General features: G+C 45.7%; 1 protein-coding gene across 1 annotated transcript in view; it reads right to left on the bottom strand.

Annotated features, from left to right (window-relative positions):
* Positions 1-9,695: 9,695 nt before the first annotated feature.
* Positions 9,696-19,487, bottom strand: part of LOC311584199 (uncharacterized protein) — a 38,814-nt gene continuing 29,022 nt past the window's right edge. Inside the window, exons 19-29 of the mRNA XM_084758300.1 lie at positions 18,492-18,636; positions 16,223-16,276; positions 16,009-16,136; positions 14,736-14,857; positions 13,228-13,504; positions 12,843-12,909; positions 12,519-12,648; positions 10,849-10,982; positions 10,694-10,758; positions 10,447-10,529; positions 9,696-10,206 (exon numbers count right to left, since the gene is read on the bottom strand). Of these exons, the coding sequence (XP_084614426.1) occupies positions 10,029-10,206; positions 10,447-10,529; positions 10,694-10,758; positions 10,849-10,982; positions 12,519-12,648; positions 12,843-12,909; positions 13,228-13,504; positions 14,736-14,857; positions 16,009-16,136; positions 16,223-16,276; positions 18,492-18,636 (1,383 nt within the window). The 3' untranslated portion in view covers positions 9,696-10,028. The remainder of the gene's footprint in view (positions 10,207-10,446; positions 10,530-10,693; positions 10,759-10,848; positions 10,983-12,518; positions 12,649-12,842; positions 12,910-13,227; positions 13,505-14,735; positions 14,858-16,008; positions 16,137-16,222; positions 16,277-18,491; positions 18,637-19,487) is intronic.

The following is a 19,487-nucleotide window of genomic DNA, read 5'->3' as shown; positions in this document are numbered from 1 at the left end:
TTTTGAAAATGACTCAGGCAGCTGTAGCACAGCTTCAGGGACCCACAGATCTACAACCCTCCACTCGCCTTTCATTCAGCATCCCAGTTCAAAGCAGACACTCCAAGCCTGCTCAGAGCAGGAAAGGGGATATTTCAGTACCCGCAAATATCCATTCCTATATGAAGCAGCTTGCTCCTCAATAAAATCAAGCTTCCTTTAAACCTGGTTTAAAATCATGGCAGTGGTCTTATTCTCTCCTGGTGGGATTAACAGGGCAACTAACCTTGTTTCTAGAACTGCTATTGAACATATGACTTCACAGCAACTGTCACCTCATGCACAAGATCAAGTCATACAAAAACCCCAGCGCCCGGCCTGGAGCCTCAAAGCCCTCACTGGAGTTCTCTCTAGGAGAGTCTTGAAGTGGAGTGATGAACAGCCAAGATTAAAAAAAAAAAAACAAACCTGCCTCTTGTGTGTGTGTGTGTGTGTGTGTGTGTGTGTGTGTGTGTGTGTGTGTGTATACACTCACACACACACATGCTGTTGGAATCCATACTAGGATGTTTATCAGTTGGCAAAGACCATGCTCCTACAAGAGGCAGTTCCTCCTCCAGTGGACAAACATTACCTGTTCTCTCACAAGTCTGTTTTCAGCAGAAAAACACCGCACAGCCTCACACAAGTCTGTTTCACATCCCACACTTGGGATCAAAACAAAAACATATTTACACCCACTACACATGCCTTCCCCATAGTGATGGACTGAAATAATGTAAAATAAGTCCTTCTTCCCTTGGGTTCTTTCTGTCAGGTGTTGGGTAGCAACAGTGTGAAACCTAATCAATCCAGAGCTCCAGAAAGCATTCCTGTGAGCATTTGTGCTTAAGCACATGGTGTTGAAAACATCCCTTAATGAGCCACGTAAGAATGTGGCTTTGGGGGCTGGAGAGATGGCTCAGTGGTTAAGAGCACTGCCTGCTCTTCCAAAGGTCCTGAGTTCAATTCCCAGCAACCACATGGTGGCTCACAACCATCTGTAATGTGATAGGGCACCCTCTTCTTGCTTGCAGGAGTACATGCAAGCAGAGCACTGTATACATAATAATAAATAAATACATCTTTTTTAAAAATGTGGCTTTGCTTTTCATGTGAAGTTCGAAGTCTTGGACTTGACTTTATCTTTGAGGAAGTCATCTAAACTCTGGGGACGATGTGCCACCTCTTCTGCATTACAGCCTCAGTGAGGTCACGCACCATGTTGCAGCTTTATGGAAGAGCATCCCATCTGGGGGTGAGATGGTACAGCAGGTCCATGTACAGCAGAGGCTGTTCCTTCTACACACTAGTGCACTCAGCTCCAAGATGTTGACAATGTATTTGCTAGGCTTCCTGCAGGATTTGGGTATAGAGAAGGAAAGAACTGAACATATGTGAATCCCAAGGGCCACCTCTAGCCAGCAGCCAGGAGATTGACTCCATCAGGAACAGATGAGGCAGATGGCCACATAGATGCTGTATGGAAATGGGGGCCGAGATGTCTCCCCACAGTCTCCTGTTCATTGTATATGTGAGCTGACTCCATCTCTGTAGATCCTAGAGCAGTGTGAAGAACAGACTTCTCTCCTTCCTCTCCCCTCATGATCTAGACTGCCCACTTTTTTTCTTGAAACTCCCACCTTGATGGGCCTTATTCTTTTTCAATGGCTAACACTCAGCTCCCTCCATGATGTCCCTGAATTGAGTGTTGACTGATCAAGGGTCTGTAGGAAAATCGGTGGTGACAGCTCAGTTATAATAATTGCCATCATCAATTCTACTAAAATTTGAGTCTCCTAAAGGCAATGTTTTAAATAAAGCCTGGTACCCCTAACTGTGAGAGCATTTGGACCCATAGAGTCTTAAGACATGGTGTCTCAGCAAGGGGATAATTTACTGGGGATGGTCATAATAAGGTATTGGAACTACGGTCTCCTTTGTGTCTGTGTCTGTCTGTCTGTCTGTCTGTCTGTCTGTCTGTCTGTCTGTCTGTCTCTCTGTCCCCTCTCTTCCTTTACTTTTCACATATCAGCCTCCTTCCCCACATGCTCCTAGCTGAGACATACTGCCTTTCCACAGGCCCAAAAGCAAAGGACCCGGCTGTCCTATTTGCCTTAATTGTAAATCTGACACAGCCTACAGTCATCTGACAGGACAGCCTTAATTGAAGAATTGCCTAAATCATGTCTACAGGGGTTCTCTTGCCTACCCTACTGGGCAACAACATCTCTAGACAGGTAGTCCTGGACTGTTTAAGAAGGCTAGCTAATGCACAGGCCTGTGATGGACTGTGACCTGGAAGTGTAAGGTATGGTAACTTTTTCCTCCCCGAGTTGTTTTAATCATAGTATTTGTCACAGTAACAGGATGAAACCAGAACACTAGCGAGTGCATCATTGACTAAAGTCTTTGAAATCCATAGCCACAATAAGCCTTTTCTCATCTTAACTACATTATGGAGGCTCACTCTGCCTGGCCTTTCACTGTCCCTATGATTAAACCACTGCGGATCACTCTGCCTTCACTCTTTCTCTTCCAAGGGAACAAAGGAAACAGTAAAGGAGAGCAAACTTGGGGAGCTGACAAGGCAACAACAAGCAAAGCAGAAATACCGCCTGCTGTAGTAATCATGTCCCAGCATGTCTGCACATGGCTTCTACATAGACCAACATGTCTGCTATACCTGAGAAAATAACAACACTCTACAGGCTTTTACAAGGTCTTATTGCCCCTCTGATGACCCTAATAATCACTTACATCTCCTAATATAAGTGTGGAAAACATGTCTTGAACACACAAGAGCTAACATGACATGACTCAGTCTCAACACACATGACTTGTCCCATCATGACACCACATGCTATGACAAGGACCAGAGATGGTCTGACAGATATCAGTGTACCCCAAAGACAAACCTCTTATAGGATTTGAAAAGTATATCATTAGTTCATTGTTGGGGTGTTCATTTGTAATTCACAATCAAGAAGTTGCAACAGGAGAATCAGCCCAGGCTAAATAGCAAGACCCTGTTACCAAAAAAAAAAAAAAAAAAAAAAATCCATCAGTATGCCATATGAAGCCTAAGTGTGACAGATTGAGCCACTGGTATCTCCTGGATTTACTTAAAAATCCTTCCCTAAACAATACACAGAGAAGCTCTGGGTCTCACACTTTAATACAAGCCCCAAACAGAACCCAGATGTAACAAACAAGAAAAAAAGAAAAAAGAAAAAAGAAAAAAAGAAATCCAAACGCCTGCTCAAACAGCACCTAACATGCTTCAGATGTCAAGGCTGCCAACCTAGGCAGGGCATGGCCTTCTCCCTATGGTCCCCAGTACAACATATACCAGGTATATATGGGACCCATATGTACAAGTAACTGTGACCTTATAGCAGGTGTGGCTACACAGAAGACATCAACAGAGTTATGCTCCAGACAAGCAACATGACCAGACGTAAGATGATGTCCAGGTGTGACAGAGATAGGAGCATTACTGTCATGGCCTAGCCTTCCTGCTCTTGGAGTACATGAGACAGACATTACTTCAAAGTAAAGGGCTGGAAAAATGTTGTCAAAGCAAACAAACCCAAGAAGCAAGCTGGAGTTACCATCCTAATATTTAATAAAATAGACTTTGAACCAAAATTAATCAAAAGAGATAGGAAAAGACACATCAGTGTCATCAAAGGAAAATCCCACCAAGAAGACATCTCAATCCTGAACATCTTTGCCACAAATACAAGAGCACCCACATTTGTAAAAGAAACATTATTAAAGCTTAAATCACTCATCAATCCCCACATATTAATACTGGTAGGCTTCAACACTCCTCTCTCACCAATGGACAGATCATTGAAATGGAAACTAAATAGAGAAATAATGAAACTAACAGAGGTCATGAATCAAATTGTCCTAATAGATATCTACAGAACTTTTCACCCAAACACAAAAGAATATATTTTCTTCTCCGCACCACACAGAACCTTCTAAAAAAAATCAGCTATATTGTCAGCCACAAAGCAAACCTCAACCTATACAAGAAAATTGAATTAACCCATTGTTCTTTGTCAGACCACCATGGATTAAAACTAGACCTCAACAACAACAGAAATAACAAAAAGCCTACACACTCATAGAAACTTAACAAGTCCCTGCTCAATAACCACTGGGTAAGGAAAGAAAGGAATAAATTAAAGACTTCCTAACATTCAAGGAAAATGAAGACACACATGCCCACACTTAACACATGAAATCAGAGCTAAGAGGAAAATTCATAGCACTAAGTGTCTTCATAAAGAAATTGGAGAGATCTCATAGTAACAACTTAACAGCTCACTTGAAAACTTTAGAAAAAAGAAGCAAATGCACCCAAGAGGAGTAGGCTGCTGGAAATAATCAAACTCAGGGCTGAAATCAATAAACTTGAAACAAAGAGAACAATACAAAGAATCAACAAAACCAACAGCTGGTTCTTTGAGAAAATCAACAAGGTTGTCAAGCCCTAGCAAACTAACAAAAGGCAAAGAGACAATACCCAAATTAACAAAATCAGAAATGAAAGGGAGGCATAACAACAGACACTGAGGAAACCCAATGAATCATTAGGTCTTACTTCAAAAGCCTGTATTCCACACACAAAAAAAGAAAATCTAAAGGAAATGGGTGAATTTCTGTATAGATTTCCATTACGAAAGTTAAATCAATATCAAGTAAACAGTTTAACCTGTCCTATAACCCATAAGGAAATAGAAGCAGTCATCAAAAGTCTCCCAACCAAAAAAGCCCAGGGCCAGATAGTTTTACCAGAGAATTCTACCAGGCTTTCAAAGAACAGCTAATACCAATACTCCTCAAACTATTACATAAAACAGAAACAGAAGAAACATTGCCAAACTCATTCTATGAGACCACAATCACCTGGTATCTAAACCACACAAGGACTCAACAACAAAAGAGAATTTCAGACCAATTTTATTCATGAACACTGATGCAAAAATACTCAATAAAGAACTCACAACCCGAATCCAAGAACACATAAAATACATCATCCTACATGATCAAGTAGGCTTCACCCCAGGGATACAGGGATGGTTCAACATACAAAAATCCATCAATGTAACTACCATATAATAAATTGAAAGAAAAAAAATCACATGATCATTTCATTAGATGCAGAAAATGCCTTTGGCAAAATCTAATATCCATTCATGATAAACATCTTGGAGAAATCAGGAATACAAGGCCCATATCTAAACATAATAAAGGCTGTATACAGAAAGCCAATAGTGATCATCAAGTTAAATGGAGAGAAACTAAAAGCAAGCCCTCTAAAATCAAGGAAAAGACAAGGACGCCCCATTCTCTTCATATCTCTTCAATATAGTACTAGGAGTTCTAGCAAGAGCAATAACACAACTAAAGGAGATCAAGGGGACACAAATTGGAAAGGAAGAAGTCAAACTATCACTATTCTCAGATGAAATAATAGTATACATAAGTGATCCCAAGAAATACACCAGAGAACTCCTATAGCTGATAAACACTTTCAGCAAAGTGGCTAGGTACAAGATTAATTTTAAAAAGTCAGTAGCCCTCCTGTGTACAAAAGACAAACAGGTTGAGAGAGAAATTAGGGAAATCACACCCTTCACAATATCCACAAATAATATAAAGCATCTTGGAGTAACTCTAACCAAGCGAGGCAAAGACCTGTTTGACAATAACTTCAATTCTCTAAAGAAAGAAATTGAAGAACATTATTGGAAGATGGAAAGATCTCCCATGTTCACGGATTGGTAAGATTAACATAGTAAAAATGGCTATCTTACCCAAAGCAATCTACAGATCCAGTGCAATCATCATCAAAATACCAGCACAATCCTTTTTTTCCCAACAACTTTATTATTTATTCCACAGCTTATATATCTCACCAAAATCTTCCAAATAGTACAAAAACCACAATGTGGTTACATTCTATTTTCAGTGAATGATTACAATAAGTATACACAAGAAAAACATGCTCCCCAATAACCTCACATCATCAAATGCTTAATATATTTTGTGTGAGAAACAAACATGTAAAACAAGTTATTTCCAGGAACCCATATGCATTTGTAACTAAGCAGCTTTTTATACATTAACAGAGAATAAGCAAACAATGCAATTTCTCTGACCAGCACAATTCTTTACAGACCTTGAAAGAACAATTCTCAACTTCATATGGAAAAAACTTCATATAGCTAAAACAATCCTACACAATAAAAGAACTTGACTTCAAGTTATACTCCAGAGCAATAGCAATAAAAAAATGCACATGGAAATAGATTGGTTGATCAATGGAATCAAACTAAAGACTCAGAAATAAACCCACATACCCATGGACACTTGATTTTTAACAAAGGAGCCAAAACCATATTTTTTTTAAAAAAAGACAGCATCTTCAACAAATAGTGCTGTCCAACTAGATGCCTACCTGTAGAAAAATGCAAATAGATCTGTATATATCACCCTGCACAAAAGTAAAATGCAAGTGGATCAAAGACCTCAACATAAAACCAGATACACTAATTCTATTAGAAGAGAAAGTGGGGAAGAGCCTTGAAATCATTGGCACAAGAGACAAATTCCTGAACAGAACACCAACAGCTCCTGAAACTGAAAAGCTTCTGTATGGCCAAAGACACTGTCAACAGAACAAAATGACAGTCTACCTATTGGAAAAATATCTTCACCAATCCTACATCTGAAAAAGAGCTAATATCCAACATATATAAAGAACTCAAAACATTAAACAAACAACCCAATTTAAAAAATGGGGCACAGAGCTAAACAGAGAATTCTCAACAGAGATGTCTCAGATGACCAAGAAGCACTTAAAGAAATGCTTAATTTCCTTAGTCATCATGGAAATGCAAATCAAAACAACTCTGAGATTCCATCTTACACCCATCAGAATGACTAAGATCAAAAACTGAAATGACAGCACCTGCTGGTGAGGATGTGGAGAAAGGGGAACACTCCTCCACTGCTGGTGGGAGTGCAAACTTGTACAACCACCTTGGAAATCAATATGGTGCTTTCTCAGAAAATTGGGGAGCAGCTCTACCTCAAGACCCAGCTAAGCCACTCCTGGGTATATACCCAAAAGACACTCCACAATACAACAAGGACACTTGCTCAACTATGTTCATAGCAGCTTTATTCATAGTAACAACCTAGATGTCTCTCACGAACATATGTAAATGAAACTGTGGTACGTCAACACAATGGAATACTACTCAGCTGTTAAAAACAACAAAATCATGAAATTTGCAAGCAAATGGATGGAACTAGAAAAGATCATCTTGAGAGACGTAACCCAGACCCAGAAAGACACACATGGTATGTGCTCACTTATAAGTGGATTTTAGCCACATAGTACAATTAACAGGGGTCATGACAGAGGTGGTGGGCAAACTTCTAAAAAGCCTCAGGGCCTAGCTGTTCTAGGGACTGATCTCAGCTGGCTACTGCTAGTGCTTGGCATTCTCCTGCCCCCGTCTCCGGCAAGACATGCCTGAGCCACCATCATCTGACTCAGATAGGTCTGCAGGGCTCTCAGAAGAATAAGTGGAGAGCAGACCATGTGAAGACCACCGATGCCCACCAAGCACAGCTTGCCGCTGGCTGTTCATATGTTCCACTGAGCTGGGCTGGGCCACAGGTAGGAGACATTGTAACCAGAGAGCCTGATGCCTGAAAATCATCAGCCCTCACTCTTCAAGAATGGAGGGAGATGGAGGAGCGTTCAAAATCCATGTGGCCAAGTTTCTTTCTTTCTTTCTTTCTTTTTTCTTTCTTTTTTTCATTAACAATAAGAAGAAACCACACCAATGGCTGGTTGTTGAAATAAGAAATGAAAATAAGATCTCTCTCTCTCTCTCTCTCTCTCTCTCTCTCTCTCTCTCTCTCTCTCTCTCTCTCGTTAAGAAAAGGGTGAAATCCCCACATTGGGATTTTTCCTCTTGTAGGCGTCATTGAGAGACAGGTTCAGGGCTGGAGAGATGGCTCAGAGGTTAAGAGCACTGACTGCTCTTCCAGAGGTCCTGAGTTCAATTCCCAGCAACCACATGGTGGCTCATAACCATTTTTATATGATCTAATGCCCTCTTCTGGCCTGCAGGGGTACATGCAGACAGACTATTGTATACATAATAACACATAATAATCAATAAATCTTTTTTAAAAAGAGAGATAGGCTACAATGACAGTCACTACGCGCTGATGCCTGTGACAAGCAGTGCACAAAGACACCACACTTTGCAGAGTCACTTCATCCATGGAGTTGATGGGCTCTGGGAAGAACCAGGAGAGGTTCTGGCTGTGGCAGTTAGAGATGGGGATCTGTTTGTAGGTAAATTCGCCACCATGCTCAAAGGCGTTGGGTGGGTTGGGTGTGATGCTGAGGACAGAGCTGATGCTGTGCTAGCCAAGAGTCCTTGGCATAGCCAAGATAGAGGTAGGGCAGGACCTGTCTGGTTAGATATCACACTGCTGCAATGCACCTTGGTGGCACTGCCGGACAGCTCCCAGGTTGAGTCACCCGTCTGTAAGAGAATTTTAGCAGAACCAATGTATCTGACATGAATTCTGGAGTGGTGGCACCTAGGCTTTGAAGTAGGCTTTTGTCAGTGATTGGTATCTGAGATTTCATGGCAATGTTCTTTTGTCTCGGGCTTGAGATATGCCTGGCAAACCAGCAAGTCTCATATGCCTGAGACCTGCTTAGGGTGGTGGCTCTTTTCAGGACAACCCCCAAGCTCAGAGAAGTTTTGGTATTGGGGGCTGGAGAGATGGCTCAGAGGTTAAGAGCACTACCTACTCTTCCGAAAGTCCTGAGTTCAATCCTCAGCAACCACATAGTGGCTCACAACCATCTATAATGAGATCTGGTGCCCTCTTCTGGTGTGAAGGTGTGCATGCAGGCAGAACACTGTAGACATAATAATAAATAAATGAATCTCTTTTTTTTTTAAGTAGTTTTGGTATGCAAAAACTGACTTGCTAAAGGTGTCTTTTGTGTAACAATAAAGAGGCTCTGCAAAAAGAGTTCGGGGTTCGGTCCTACAGAGGCTGATCTCCCGGCTGCTTGAGAAGTCTGAATTCATCCTGCAGTGTCTCTCTTTCAACCAATCATTCTGAGTAACCCAGAACACTGATACAGACAGATTATGCACAGTCCCCCAGGGCCAGCACCGAGGTGTGTGGCGAGGGAGCCGGTCAGGGAAGATGAGCTCGCACACTGCTGAGGACTCCGTGTGGAAACACCCAGGAGGTAGTAGGCCCCGTAGCCTTTGCTTCGCCACCTCTGTAGAAGGTTGAGAGCTCTTGACTGCCCTCCTAATTACCTGTATTGGATCCAGATTCCCACACCTGGTTGCTGCTAGCCCCAGCCTCAGCTTAATCCCCACCCCAGCCCACCCGCACATCCCGCTGTGCAACTCAAAATTTTCACTTGGCTTAATTTTTAGTATGGAAACACAGTTTCACTCTGCAGCCCAGGCTGGCCTCAAACTTTGTAGTCTGTAGTGTAGCAGCCCAAAGTGCAGGAGCCCACCCCTGTCAGTGCAGCGCTGGGAAGACAAAAAAACTGGAGGATCGCTTCAAATATGATCAAGAAGAGAAGGAGGACATAGAAGAAAACGGAAACAGTACGATTATAATGCTCTCTTTCAGTGACGAACAGTCTCAAGCAGGCGTCTCCCACTCTGCTCAAGAAGCTACAGTGGCTCTAATAGGATAAAGTTCAAGCTTGAGCTGGCAAAGACTCAACAGCAGCAGAAAGCCTTGCTGGGCTAATCAGCGAAACCAGAGTTCAAAGACACAAGCCCCGCCTCCTCTAACCGAGACCATAGCGGGTTCTGAGGTCCTCCAGCGACACCTGCTGGCAGTTGGTGGAGACCTGTTAATTCTGGGCTTCGCAGAGGTCCTTAGGGCCGTGAGGAGGTCCCAGGCCAGGTGCAGGGTCACTGTTCGCCCCTGGTCAGTGGCTCCACCCGTAGCCACAGCCCGCCCTCTGCGCGCAGGATCAGCTCCGGCTTCCTGCGTGGCTCCTTGTCATCAGGCAGGACCCGGAACCGGAGCAGCGTCAGCGCCAACGCCACCTTCATCTCTGTCATGGCAAAAGTCTGTCCTATACAGTTCCTGCGGGAGGGCGGGGTGGGGACTCTGACTGCTCAGGGATCCAGACAGGCGTGCCCCCACCCAAGGTGACTCGGTCCCGGCCCTGGTCAGCCCTTCACCTTCCAACCTCCCGGTTCTGCAGACTTCTACAGATACCCTGAGTAGGGGGTGCGAAGGAGACCCAGAACACAACCACCCTAACCCGGATTCCGACGGACAGTCCCAGACTCTGCCGCATCACCCCAAGCTGGCAGGCCTCACCTGGGCCCAGCAGAGAAGGGAATAAAAGCCAGAGGTGACCTCTTCTGGGGGTTTTCTGGGTCAAAGCGGAAGGGGTCATAGACCTGGGGGAGAGGCAAGATTAGACTTCCAGGTTGCGGCTCTGAGCAGCGCACTCAGCCAGCCCCAGAATAGGCAGACATGGAGACAGGAATGACAGCTTCTTGTTACCTGGTTAAGGTCGTGACCCCCCACCCCATGTACCCGAAATGCCTGGAGGAGCCCCTACCTCAGGATCTGGCCAGACTGAAGGATTGTGATGAATTCCAAAGATGCTGATGACACAGATGTTCCCTGTTGGGCAGGAGGGTCAAGTCAGTACCAGATTTGAGCTACCCAGGGCCTCTCCTCTGCCCTTCCCATCACCCATGCCTCTGAGGGCACCTTTGGGGATGACCCGGCCATCAGGTAGCACAATGTCCTGGGTGCAGAGGCGGAGGAGGTCCATAGCTGGGGGATGCAGCCGCAGGCTCTCCTTGATGCACATGGTCAGGAAGGGCAGCTGGGCTAGGTCGTCCCTGAGGAACACACCACGTGGCTATCCAGGAGCCAAAGACCACCCTGCTCAGCCTCACTCGCATCCGGTTGGATTCTAACCTCTCCCCTCTCATCCTCAGTTGTGTAACAAATTGTATTCCAGATGAATCAAAGCTGTTTGCCAGTGCCTTTATTTGTTTCTCTCTAGCTGTTAAGAACACCCTCTCCAGGTCCCAAGTTTTGAGGTCACAGGGGTCAACTAAGACCAGTGGCCCTGGGTCAAAGATTAACACCCCCTCCCCCAAATCACAAAAACTTAACCTGAAATATTTCTACTTAAAGCATACAACTCCAAAGATATCCTTAAACCCCTTGATAAATTTGCAGTGCAAGAGGCCTTCACATTTTTATATGATGACCAGGACATGGTGGTACATAGGAAAAAGGAGCGTGGAAGGTCAAGAATAAATAAATAGCCAACCTGAGCTACAGAAGACATTGCATCAAAAGTAAATTATACAGTGATGTGGTTAAAAAGCAGGAATAAAAATCCTTAGTGGCCTATAAGCTTATTTAAGTGAATATTTGCACTCCATAGGAGAGTAGCAGGAGGGGAAATGACCCATTATTATAAAATTATAAGGGTGTCATTTCTTTTCCCTTTTGTCTTTTATAAATGCATTTATGTTTTCAGACATGTGCGCAATGTATATTGATCGTACTCACTCTCCGTTACTTTCTCGTCCCCCTCTGCCTCCCGCTGAACACACTTTGTCCTCCTAACCAGTCTCCCTTCTCCTGTGATGCCTTTCTATTTGTGACCTGAGAGAGTTTATTTAAGTTGCCTGCAAAAGGATGAGTTGTGGGGGGAGGGGAGACAGAGACAGAGAGACAGAGAGAGAGACAGAAAGACAGACACACACACAGAGAGACAGAGACAGAGAGAGACAGAGAGAAATGGAGAGACAGACAGACAGACACAGACAGACAGGGGGAGTGGGGGTGAGAGGGAAAGAGGGAGGGAGAGGGAGAGAGAGAATTCTTATTTTACGACCTGGCAAGGCTTTCCCTCCTCTGTACTTCACAGAGCCTTGCTTCATAGGCAAGTGTCCACCGCTAACCGCATCCCGACTCAAAACTCTCTCTCTCTCTCTCTCTCTCTCTCTCTCTCTCTCTCTCTCTCTCTCTCTCAATGTACAAAATGTTACTTAAAAATAGACAAAGACACACCATGGGATTTCACAAGGGTTCAAGAAGAGGTATCCATAAACTACAGTGAGAAGAATGGTACAAAAGCCAGAAGGAAATTCACAAGATGGGAGGGAGAGAATCAAGAAAAACAAAATGGGCCTCAAAACCCAACGGACCCGAGCTTGCTATGTGAGACATAGTTAATTAATTAAACGAAGAGATGTCCAAACTGGTCGTGTAATCCCTCAAAACAAAGGTGTTGAGACACTGTAAGCCGGCATTAGCTACACAGACACGCCCTATATGGAAATCTGAAAAGCAGCAATGACCATCGTGGGTGACCAGCAGCTGGGATGACCGCAGAGACCACATGGACCTGCGCTCACCATTCAATCTCCTCAGGCTCTCGGCCCCTCAGGAGCTCCCGCACTTCCTGCCGGCAGCGCTCCTGGTGCTCAGGGTGCCTCGCCAGATTGTACAGGACCCAGGAGAGCCCGCTGGCTATGGTGTCATGGCCTGGGGGGTAGACAGAGAGGCAGGTGTAGGTCTCCGGCCTATATCAGCACAATGGGGTGGAGTACCCAGACACTAAGGCCCCCCAAAAGGGATGGAAGGAAAAGGTAGAGGGATTCTAGGTCTCCCTACGATACCTACTTGGGTTTAACAGACCTCCCTTGACCTCCTCTGGAGTTTCACACTGGGACCCTCACCTCCAAACATGAAGGTGTCAGCCTCTGCCCGGATGTCCTCATCTGACAGCTCCTTTCCATGTTCATCCTGAAGATGAAAACCAGACCCTCAATTCAAGTCACATCCGATGTGGTATAAGACAGAGTCTTGACACCCACTGTGCACACAAGATGCCTCCTCTGACCTCTCCAGAGCTTGCTTCCATTTCTTCCTTGGTTTCTTGCCCACTGTTTGCTCTTTTAAGGGGGCCTTCAAAAGAGTCATGTCTATGAATCTCTGTGTGGTGAGTAGCTTTCATAAGCACCATCTTTAATTCCCAGTATCCTCCTGGTCAAGTCTAGCTGCTTCTATCTAACACTGAGCATGAAGGTTCCTGTAACCCAGACGGCAGCACATTAAGCCCACCTTGGCCAACAAGAGCACATCGATGAAGTCCAAAGTCTTAGACTTAGACTTAGCATTGGCCTTCAGGGACCCATCAACACTTTGGCTAGAGAGGATGCGGCGTCTCTCCTTGATCACGGCATCTGTGAAGCTGTGCACCAGGTCGCAGGCCTTGAGGAAGCGCCGCCCATCAGCAGTGCGATAGTACAGGAAGTCCATCAACAGGAGGAGCTGCTGGGACCTTTTTATTATGAGGGCGCTGAGCTCTAAAATGGTGGCAATATATTCACTGGGAGACCTGCAGGGTGGGCCAGAGAGGAAGCAACTTAGAACACACACACACACACACACACACACACACACACACACACACACACACACACACCCCACAAAGAAAACCCAGCCAGAGTCCCAGGACCATCCAAAAAGGAGTATCCACAATTCTGTTTCTGGATCCCAAGGCGTATGTGGGCATCATTTCTTTCTTTCCCCTCATTCACTCAGCATCTCTTGGTCTTCATCCTTGGTTTCCTGTGACTCCACCCAGGCCTAGACCCTCCTCTCCAGGTTCCCTGCATCCTGTATCTCTATGAAGGTCCCCTATTGATTAGATAGCCCAAGCTCACTGTGACTAGGACACCCCCCTCCCCCGTACAGACGCCTCCTCTTAGGCTCTGGGAAACTCGGGGTGGGGTTCACACCCCTCTGGCTGCCTTTCAACATCTTTAAGATGAGTGGATCTGGTGGGTCCTGGAAATGGTGGTTCCTGGCTGTGATTCCCAACACTCAGGACGTGGGTGCAGGAGGATCAGAAGCTCAAGGCTGATCTAACCTACATAGTGACTTTCAGGCCACATTAACTACAGACTGAGACGATGACAAGAAGAAAGAAAGGGCATGGAAGGGAAGGGAGGACGAAGAAAAAGAATAAAAATGTGTGGCCTGTCTAATGCTCATAGTTAATTAATTTTGAAAACCTACATTACACTGGCATGTACCAAGGAGAATCATAAATCACATTTCTGTATATGTCAGAGATGGTGCTTTGTTTCCACAGGGAATTAAGTGAGTGTGTTGAAACCTGCGGTGAAGATGTACAGCTTCTTCCCACAAGGGAAGCAGGAAGAAGCTTGTTGGCATGGGCAAGTCCTCTATGCTTCTCTGCCATCGTGGCGGGAGCCGCTTTGCCCCGTTAGAGTCACCATGATGGACTGAAACCAGTGGGCAAACTAATCACAAGACAACTTTGTCCCAAAACTGTAACACGTCCTTCAATCTCCTTTCAAAAGTGCCTCGCTTTGAACATCCTCTTTCATCCGCCGCCCACCCGTGCTCTCTTGACTTTATGCAAATTGTTCCCCCTCCCTTGAAGAACTGCTCACTGTCTCCTTTCCACGTCCGGCACTGCCAATTTTGAGCCAACTCCTTCAGAAGACTACGCTCTACTCCCTCTAGACAGTACTCCTTCCTGAAGCCACTTCCGCGCGCAGTATTGTCGCCCAGGTCCCAAGGCTGCGATGGGGACTCACTCCTGACAGTTGCTGTCAAAGCCGAAGAGGCATCTCTGCAGACTGTCCAAGGTCATGAGGCTGACGTTCTCAAACATTTCCAGACGCGCGCTGCCCTCTGAGGTTAGGCGCTTCCACTTGGCCTGACCAGAGAGTGAGGAAAGACATGAGGCTGAGCCTGCTAGCCCCAAGTCCCCTCCCAACACTAAACACCAGAATAGGCACCTGATCCCCCCCCTCACCCCCCCCCAGGGAAAATCGGACTCTGGTGTGAGCAGGAGATGTTACTGTCCCCAGTTAGGAGACAAATGCCCTGAGTTTAAGTCTACCTCTGTGTGCCCGTGGTCAGTCAGCTGCCTTCTCCTAGCTTCAGCCCCAAGGAAGTTGACATGACTTATTGCCCTGTAAACTACACGTCAGTGCTTTCTCTACCTTTCATGCTCTTATTTCTTGTAAACATGGAAGAAGACTGACCTCTCTGACCTTTGACCTAACCATCCAGAAGACAAGAGTCATGTTCCCCACTACCACATAGCAATATGGAAATTACGCCAATCAGCATAGACTATTTGGTATGCAGACGGTGGTCACCAAGTAGTACCGTGAATACCATCCTCACTAGCATAGCTGTAGTTGGCTATGGAAATGTCTCCAGTTTGCCATAAGCCCTCCGTTCTCAGCCTTTGCAATGGGCCCCTGGGTTTCTGCCTTCTTCCTTTTGGAACCAGAATTTTCCATGCTTGAAAACCAGAGTGAACTGAGTGCTACACAAGACGTTTGGTTTGGGTCCGTTTGGTTGTTTTGTTTTGTTTTTTTTCTTTTTGAGTTTTGACTATATTCACCCACTCCCCAACAAACTTCTCCCAAAAAGGACCTTAGTTTTTTGAGACAAGGTCTTGTTAATGTAGCTTGGACTGGCCTGTAGTTCACAATCTTTCCTCCTCAGCCTCCTCAGGCTGGGTCTAAGGAGTGCATCTTCATGGTCAGCTTTGGGGCAATGAAGTCTAAACTAGTATCCTACACCGAAAGAGCTGATTCTGTAGTTAACATGAACTGGTAATGGACTGTCCAGTGCTGCTGGGAGAAAGACTGGGGTCTACTACCAACCCACCCACACACTAGGAGCATGACTCCACAGTGTCATCCCCAAACCCTTTAAGTACAGAGTATGATTCTCAGTTTAAAGATGGGGGAACTGAGACCTGGAGAGGAAACACACGTTCAGACTACATCTGTCTGAAGCCATCCCTTTTCTACAAGGCTCTGCATGGGAGGTTGAGTCTGAGGAACTCACATGCATGATGTTCACGCTCTCGTTAAAAATCTTCACATAGGGCTTCAGGATGTCAAAGTGGAAGGCGGGTGTCAGGAGACGGCGGTGGCGGCTCCACTTGTCACCAGAACTCAGTAAGAGCCCATCCCCTGGGTGGGCAGTGATGGCAGTGGGCAAAAGTTGAACCTTCCTCTGACCCTCAGGTGTCCCCTGACCCTCACCTTCAGGTACTCACCCAGCCAGGGCTTCAGGAAGCCTAAGAAAGTCATGTCCTTGGGGGCCACCAAAGCTGCCATGGAGGAGGAGAATCAGAGGCCATGTAGATGGTGAATGGTGGACGTTGGGAAGAGGTGGGGACTTCCGGCCCCAGGGCTGTCCATTTCCCCTCCAAGCACAGCAAGGCGGGAAGGGGACAGAGACAAAGGAAGCAGGAAGAGAAAGGAGGTAAGGCATGACCAGATCAGGCTGCAGCAGCGAGGAGAGCAAAGGTCAGCCTCACAGGGCACAACATGCCTCAGCACAACTTTGCACAGCTGCTACATGGTCCACCGTGTGCCATTGCAAAGACCTAGGACACACTGTCAATTGTGGCTCTCTGACATGTCCTGACACACCTTGGTATATATGACAGAGACACATGTTGTCACGACCTGTCATAAACAACGCTCATAGTATTCGTGACATGACACAACATGGTGTGTAACAGTCTGACATGACCTGATTGTGCCCTTCAGATGATCCCAGATTGGGCACTTAAATATGGCTCCATTCAAGTCCCAAATGTGACCTGGATATGTCCCAGACCCCCTAGGTCTCCCCAGACCCCTCTATGCCATATTAACCATTAAGTGTTCAGAATTAAGGGCTCCTCTATTCTCAGAGCCACATGCTCACCGTGAAGAGTTGCTTCTGCCCTCACCGGCCACCAAGCTGCCCCAGGGCCTACCAGACACAGTTGCCCATTCTGGACTCTGGTCAATATTTCCCTCAGTTCCCTGCATGCCATCTCTATCCCAAACTGCCTCCAGCTTGGGTCACTTCTATCCAAGGTGGCTGGAGCAGCCAAGACTCTTTGAACTCAGGAGGTGGAGGAGACGTCCCCCAAGCTCAGCTGTTCACCCAGGAAGTACCCATCTTGCAAGAATGCCACTGGGGACACAAGAGAAGTAAAAGGGCACTCTGTTGCTCTCTACTGTGTAGAACAATTTGCATGCCAGACTGTGAAAGGAATCTGCGTGTACACATTGTAAACATCTCAGGATGCACACAGTGCTAAATAGTCTGCTATTCTGAGTTAACCAGTCCAGAGAGCACCAAGAAGAATAGAAGACCCCACATCCCAGAGCCTTATCAAATTCGTTGTCTTTAGAAATATCTGAACCCAGTGTCACAGAGGGTTGGTAACGAGGAATAAATACAGGATATGCTCTGCAAGGCCTGTCTGCTTCTGCTGGCTGCAGAGGAGCTACAAGGTAGTTTTAAGGCAGTGTCTGCATGCCTCTCACTCGTCTCAGATCACAAACTTTCCAAACAAAACACAAGTTAAACAATCCCTGGGGCCAGGGAGATAACTTAGGTTTAGCTCACAACCACAAGTAACTCAAGATCCAAGGGATCTGACGCCCTCTTTTGGCCACTGAGTGCACTGCATACATGTGGTACACATACATCCATGCAGGCAAACACTCATACATATACAATGAAAATAAAGGTCCGGCATAGTAGTGCACACCATTAATACCAACACTCAGGAGGCAGAAGTAGGTGGGTCTCTATGGGTTTAAGGCCAACCTGGTCTACAAAGTGAATTCCAGCCAGCTAGAGCTACATAATACCTCAAAATAAATAAATAAATGCTTTTTATTTATAAGTAAAAAATAAAAATAAGTAAATATTTTTTTAAACGCCTGTATGATGGTGCTACTGCTGGGAAGGTAGCAATAGAACGGTCTCTGGGACTTACTGGCCAGGTAATCCAGCTTAATGGGTGAGCTCCAGGGAAGTGAGAGATCTGGTCTCCATAAAGGAAGATAGAGTTCCCAAGTGACAGCAACTCAGGTTATCCACTGTCCTCTACAAGCATGCACACACACACATGAACCTGGACCCACACACATGCACTCACAAGTGTATGCACACACATACACACTCAAAAAGGCTCACCAAAGAGAAAGGTTTCTTTTTCCCAATTCAAGGATGGAACCTTCCACTTTGTTCACGGTAGGCAAGTGTTCTACCACTGAGTACATCCTCAGAAAAATACATTCTCTTTCCTGGCCTAGAGCACACTGGGTTCAGCTTCCATCACCCACAGCTCAAACTGATTTCAGCAGCAAGGGAGACTCAAGACCTTATCCAAAGTCACTCAACAGGTTAGCTGCAGAGACATGGTTGGCAGTTGGACACAGCCCCATCTGCTGCTGCTGCAGCCTGGAAAATCCAGGGATAGAAAGAGCTTGGATAAGAGACAGAGAAGCCAAGAGTTGAGATCCTAGAAAAGATACCTGGAGCCTGCAGCAGGGGGGCAACAAATGCAGGGTCCACAAGCCTCAGCATAGGGATGATGGGTCCCAGCCAACAGAGATGGACGTCTCGGAAGGTCTGGCCTATTTCAGTCACCAGCTGCATGCCTTCCTCATTGTTCTGGATCTGGGGATGGAGAAGGTTGAAGCCAGTCCAGGCAGACTGTCTCAGGCGTGCCTGCCCTCTGCCCACCATGCCCCATCCCTCTCACCCTCCCGCTTGGGTCATTCTTCTGTGTCTCTTGATGAGTCAATAATTCACGTACACGTGCCTCTTCCTGAGTCCATGTGTCTATCTACATCCGCCCGCCCCCCCCCCCGCCCCGAATGCATCATTCTTCTCACCACTTTGTTTTGTGACCCAGATATAGATACCTGAAGGATCAATGGCTAGATAGAGGGTACATTTATACACATGTGCTTTGAATTTTAGATGACAGGTGTCTAACTACTTGATAGAGGAAGTTATGATACACAGATACACAGACAAACGATAAACAGACAGACAGACTGCTAATAGATATATAGAGGATACGGACACAGATATATGATAGATCACATAGGTAGATGACATTGATAGATGTGATGAGTAGCCGGTAGCAAAAGAAAATGGTTAGAGAGATAGAGGGGTGTGTGTGTGTGTGTGTGTGTATGTGTGTGTGTGTGTGTGTGTGGTGTGTGTGTGTGTGTGTATGTGTGTGTATGTGTGTGTATGTGTATGTGTGTGTTGTGTGTGTGTGTATGTGTGTGTATGTGTGTGTGTACATGTGTGTGTGTATGTGTGTGTGTGCGCGCGTGTGTGTATGTGTGTGTGTATGTGTGTGTGTGCGTGTGTGTGTATGTGTGTGTGTATGTGGGTATGTGTATGTGTGTGTGTATGTGTGTGTGTATGTGTGTGTGTGTATGTGTGTGTGTGTGTGTGTGTGTGTGTGTGTGTGTGTGTGTGTGTGTTTTCCTCACCATAATTCTGCTTTCTCT

This window comes from Acomys minous, assembly GCF_964271855.1.
Source record: "Acomys minous genome assembly, chromosome: 15".
NCBI classification, from domain to species: Eukaryota; Metazoa; Chordata; class Mammalia; order Rodentia; family Muridae; genus Acomys; species Acomys minous.
The sequence above is the reverse complement of the archived record's forward strand: the minus strand, read 5'-3'. Positions and strand labels throughout refer to the sequence as shown.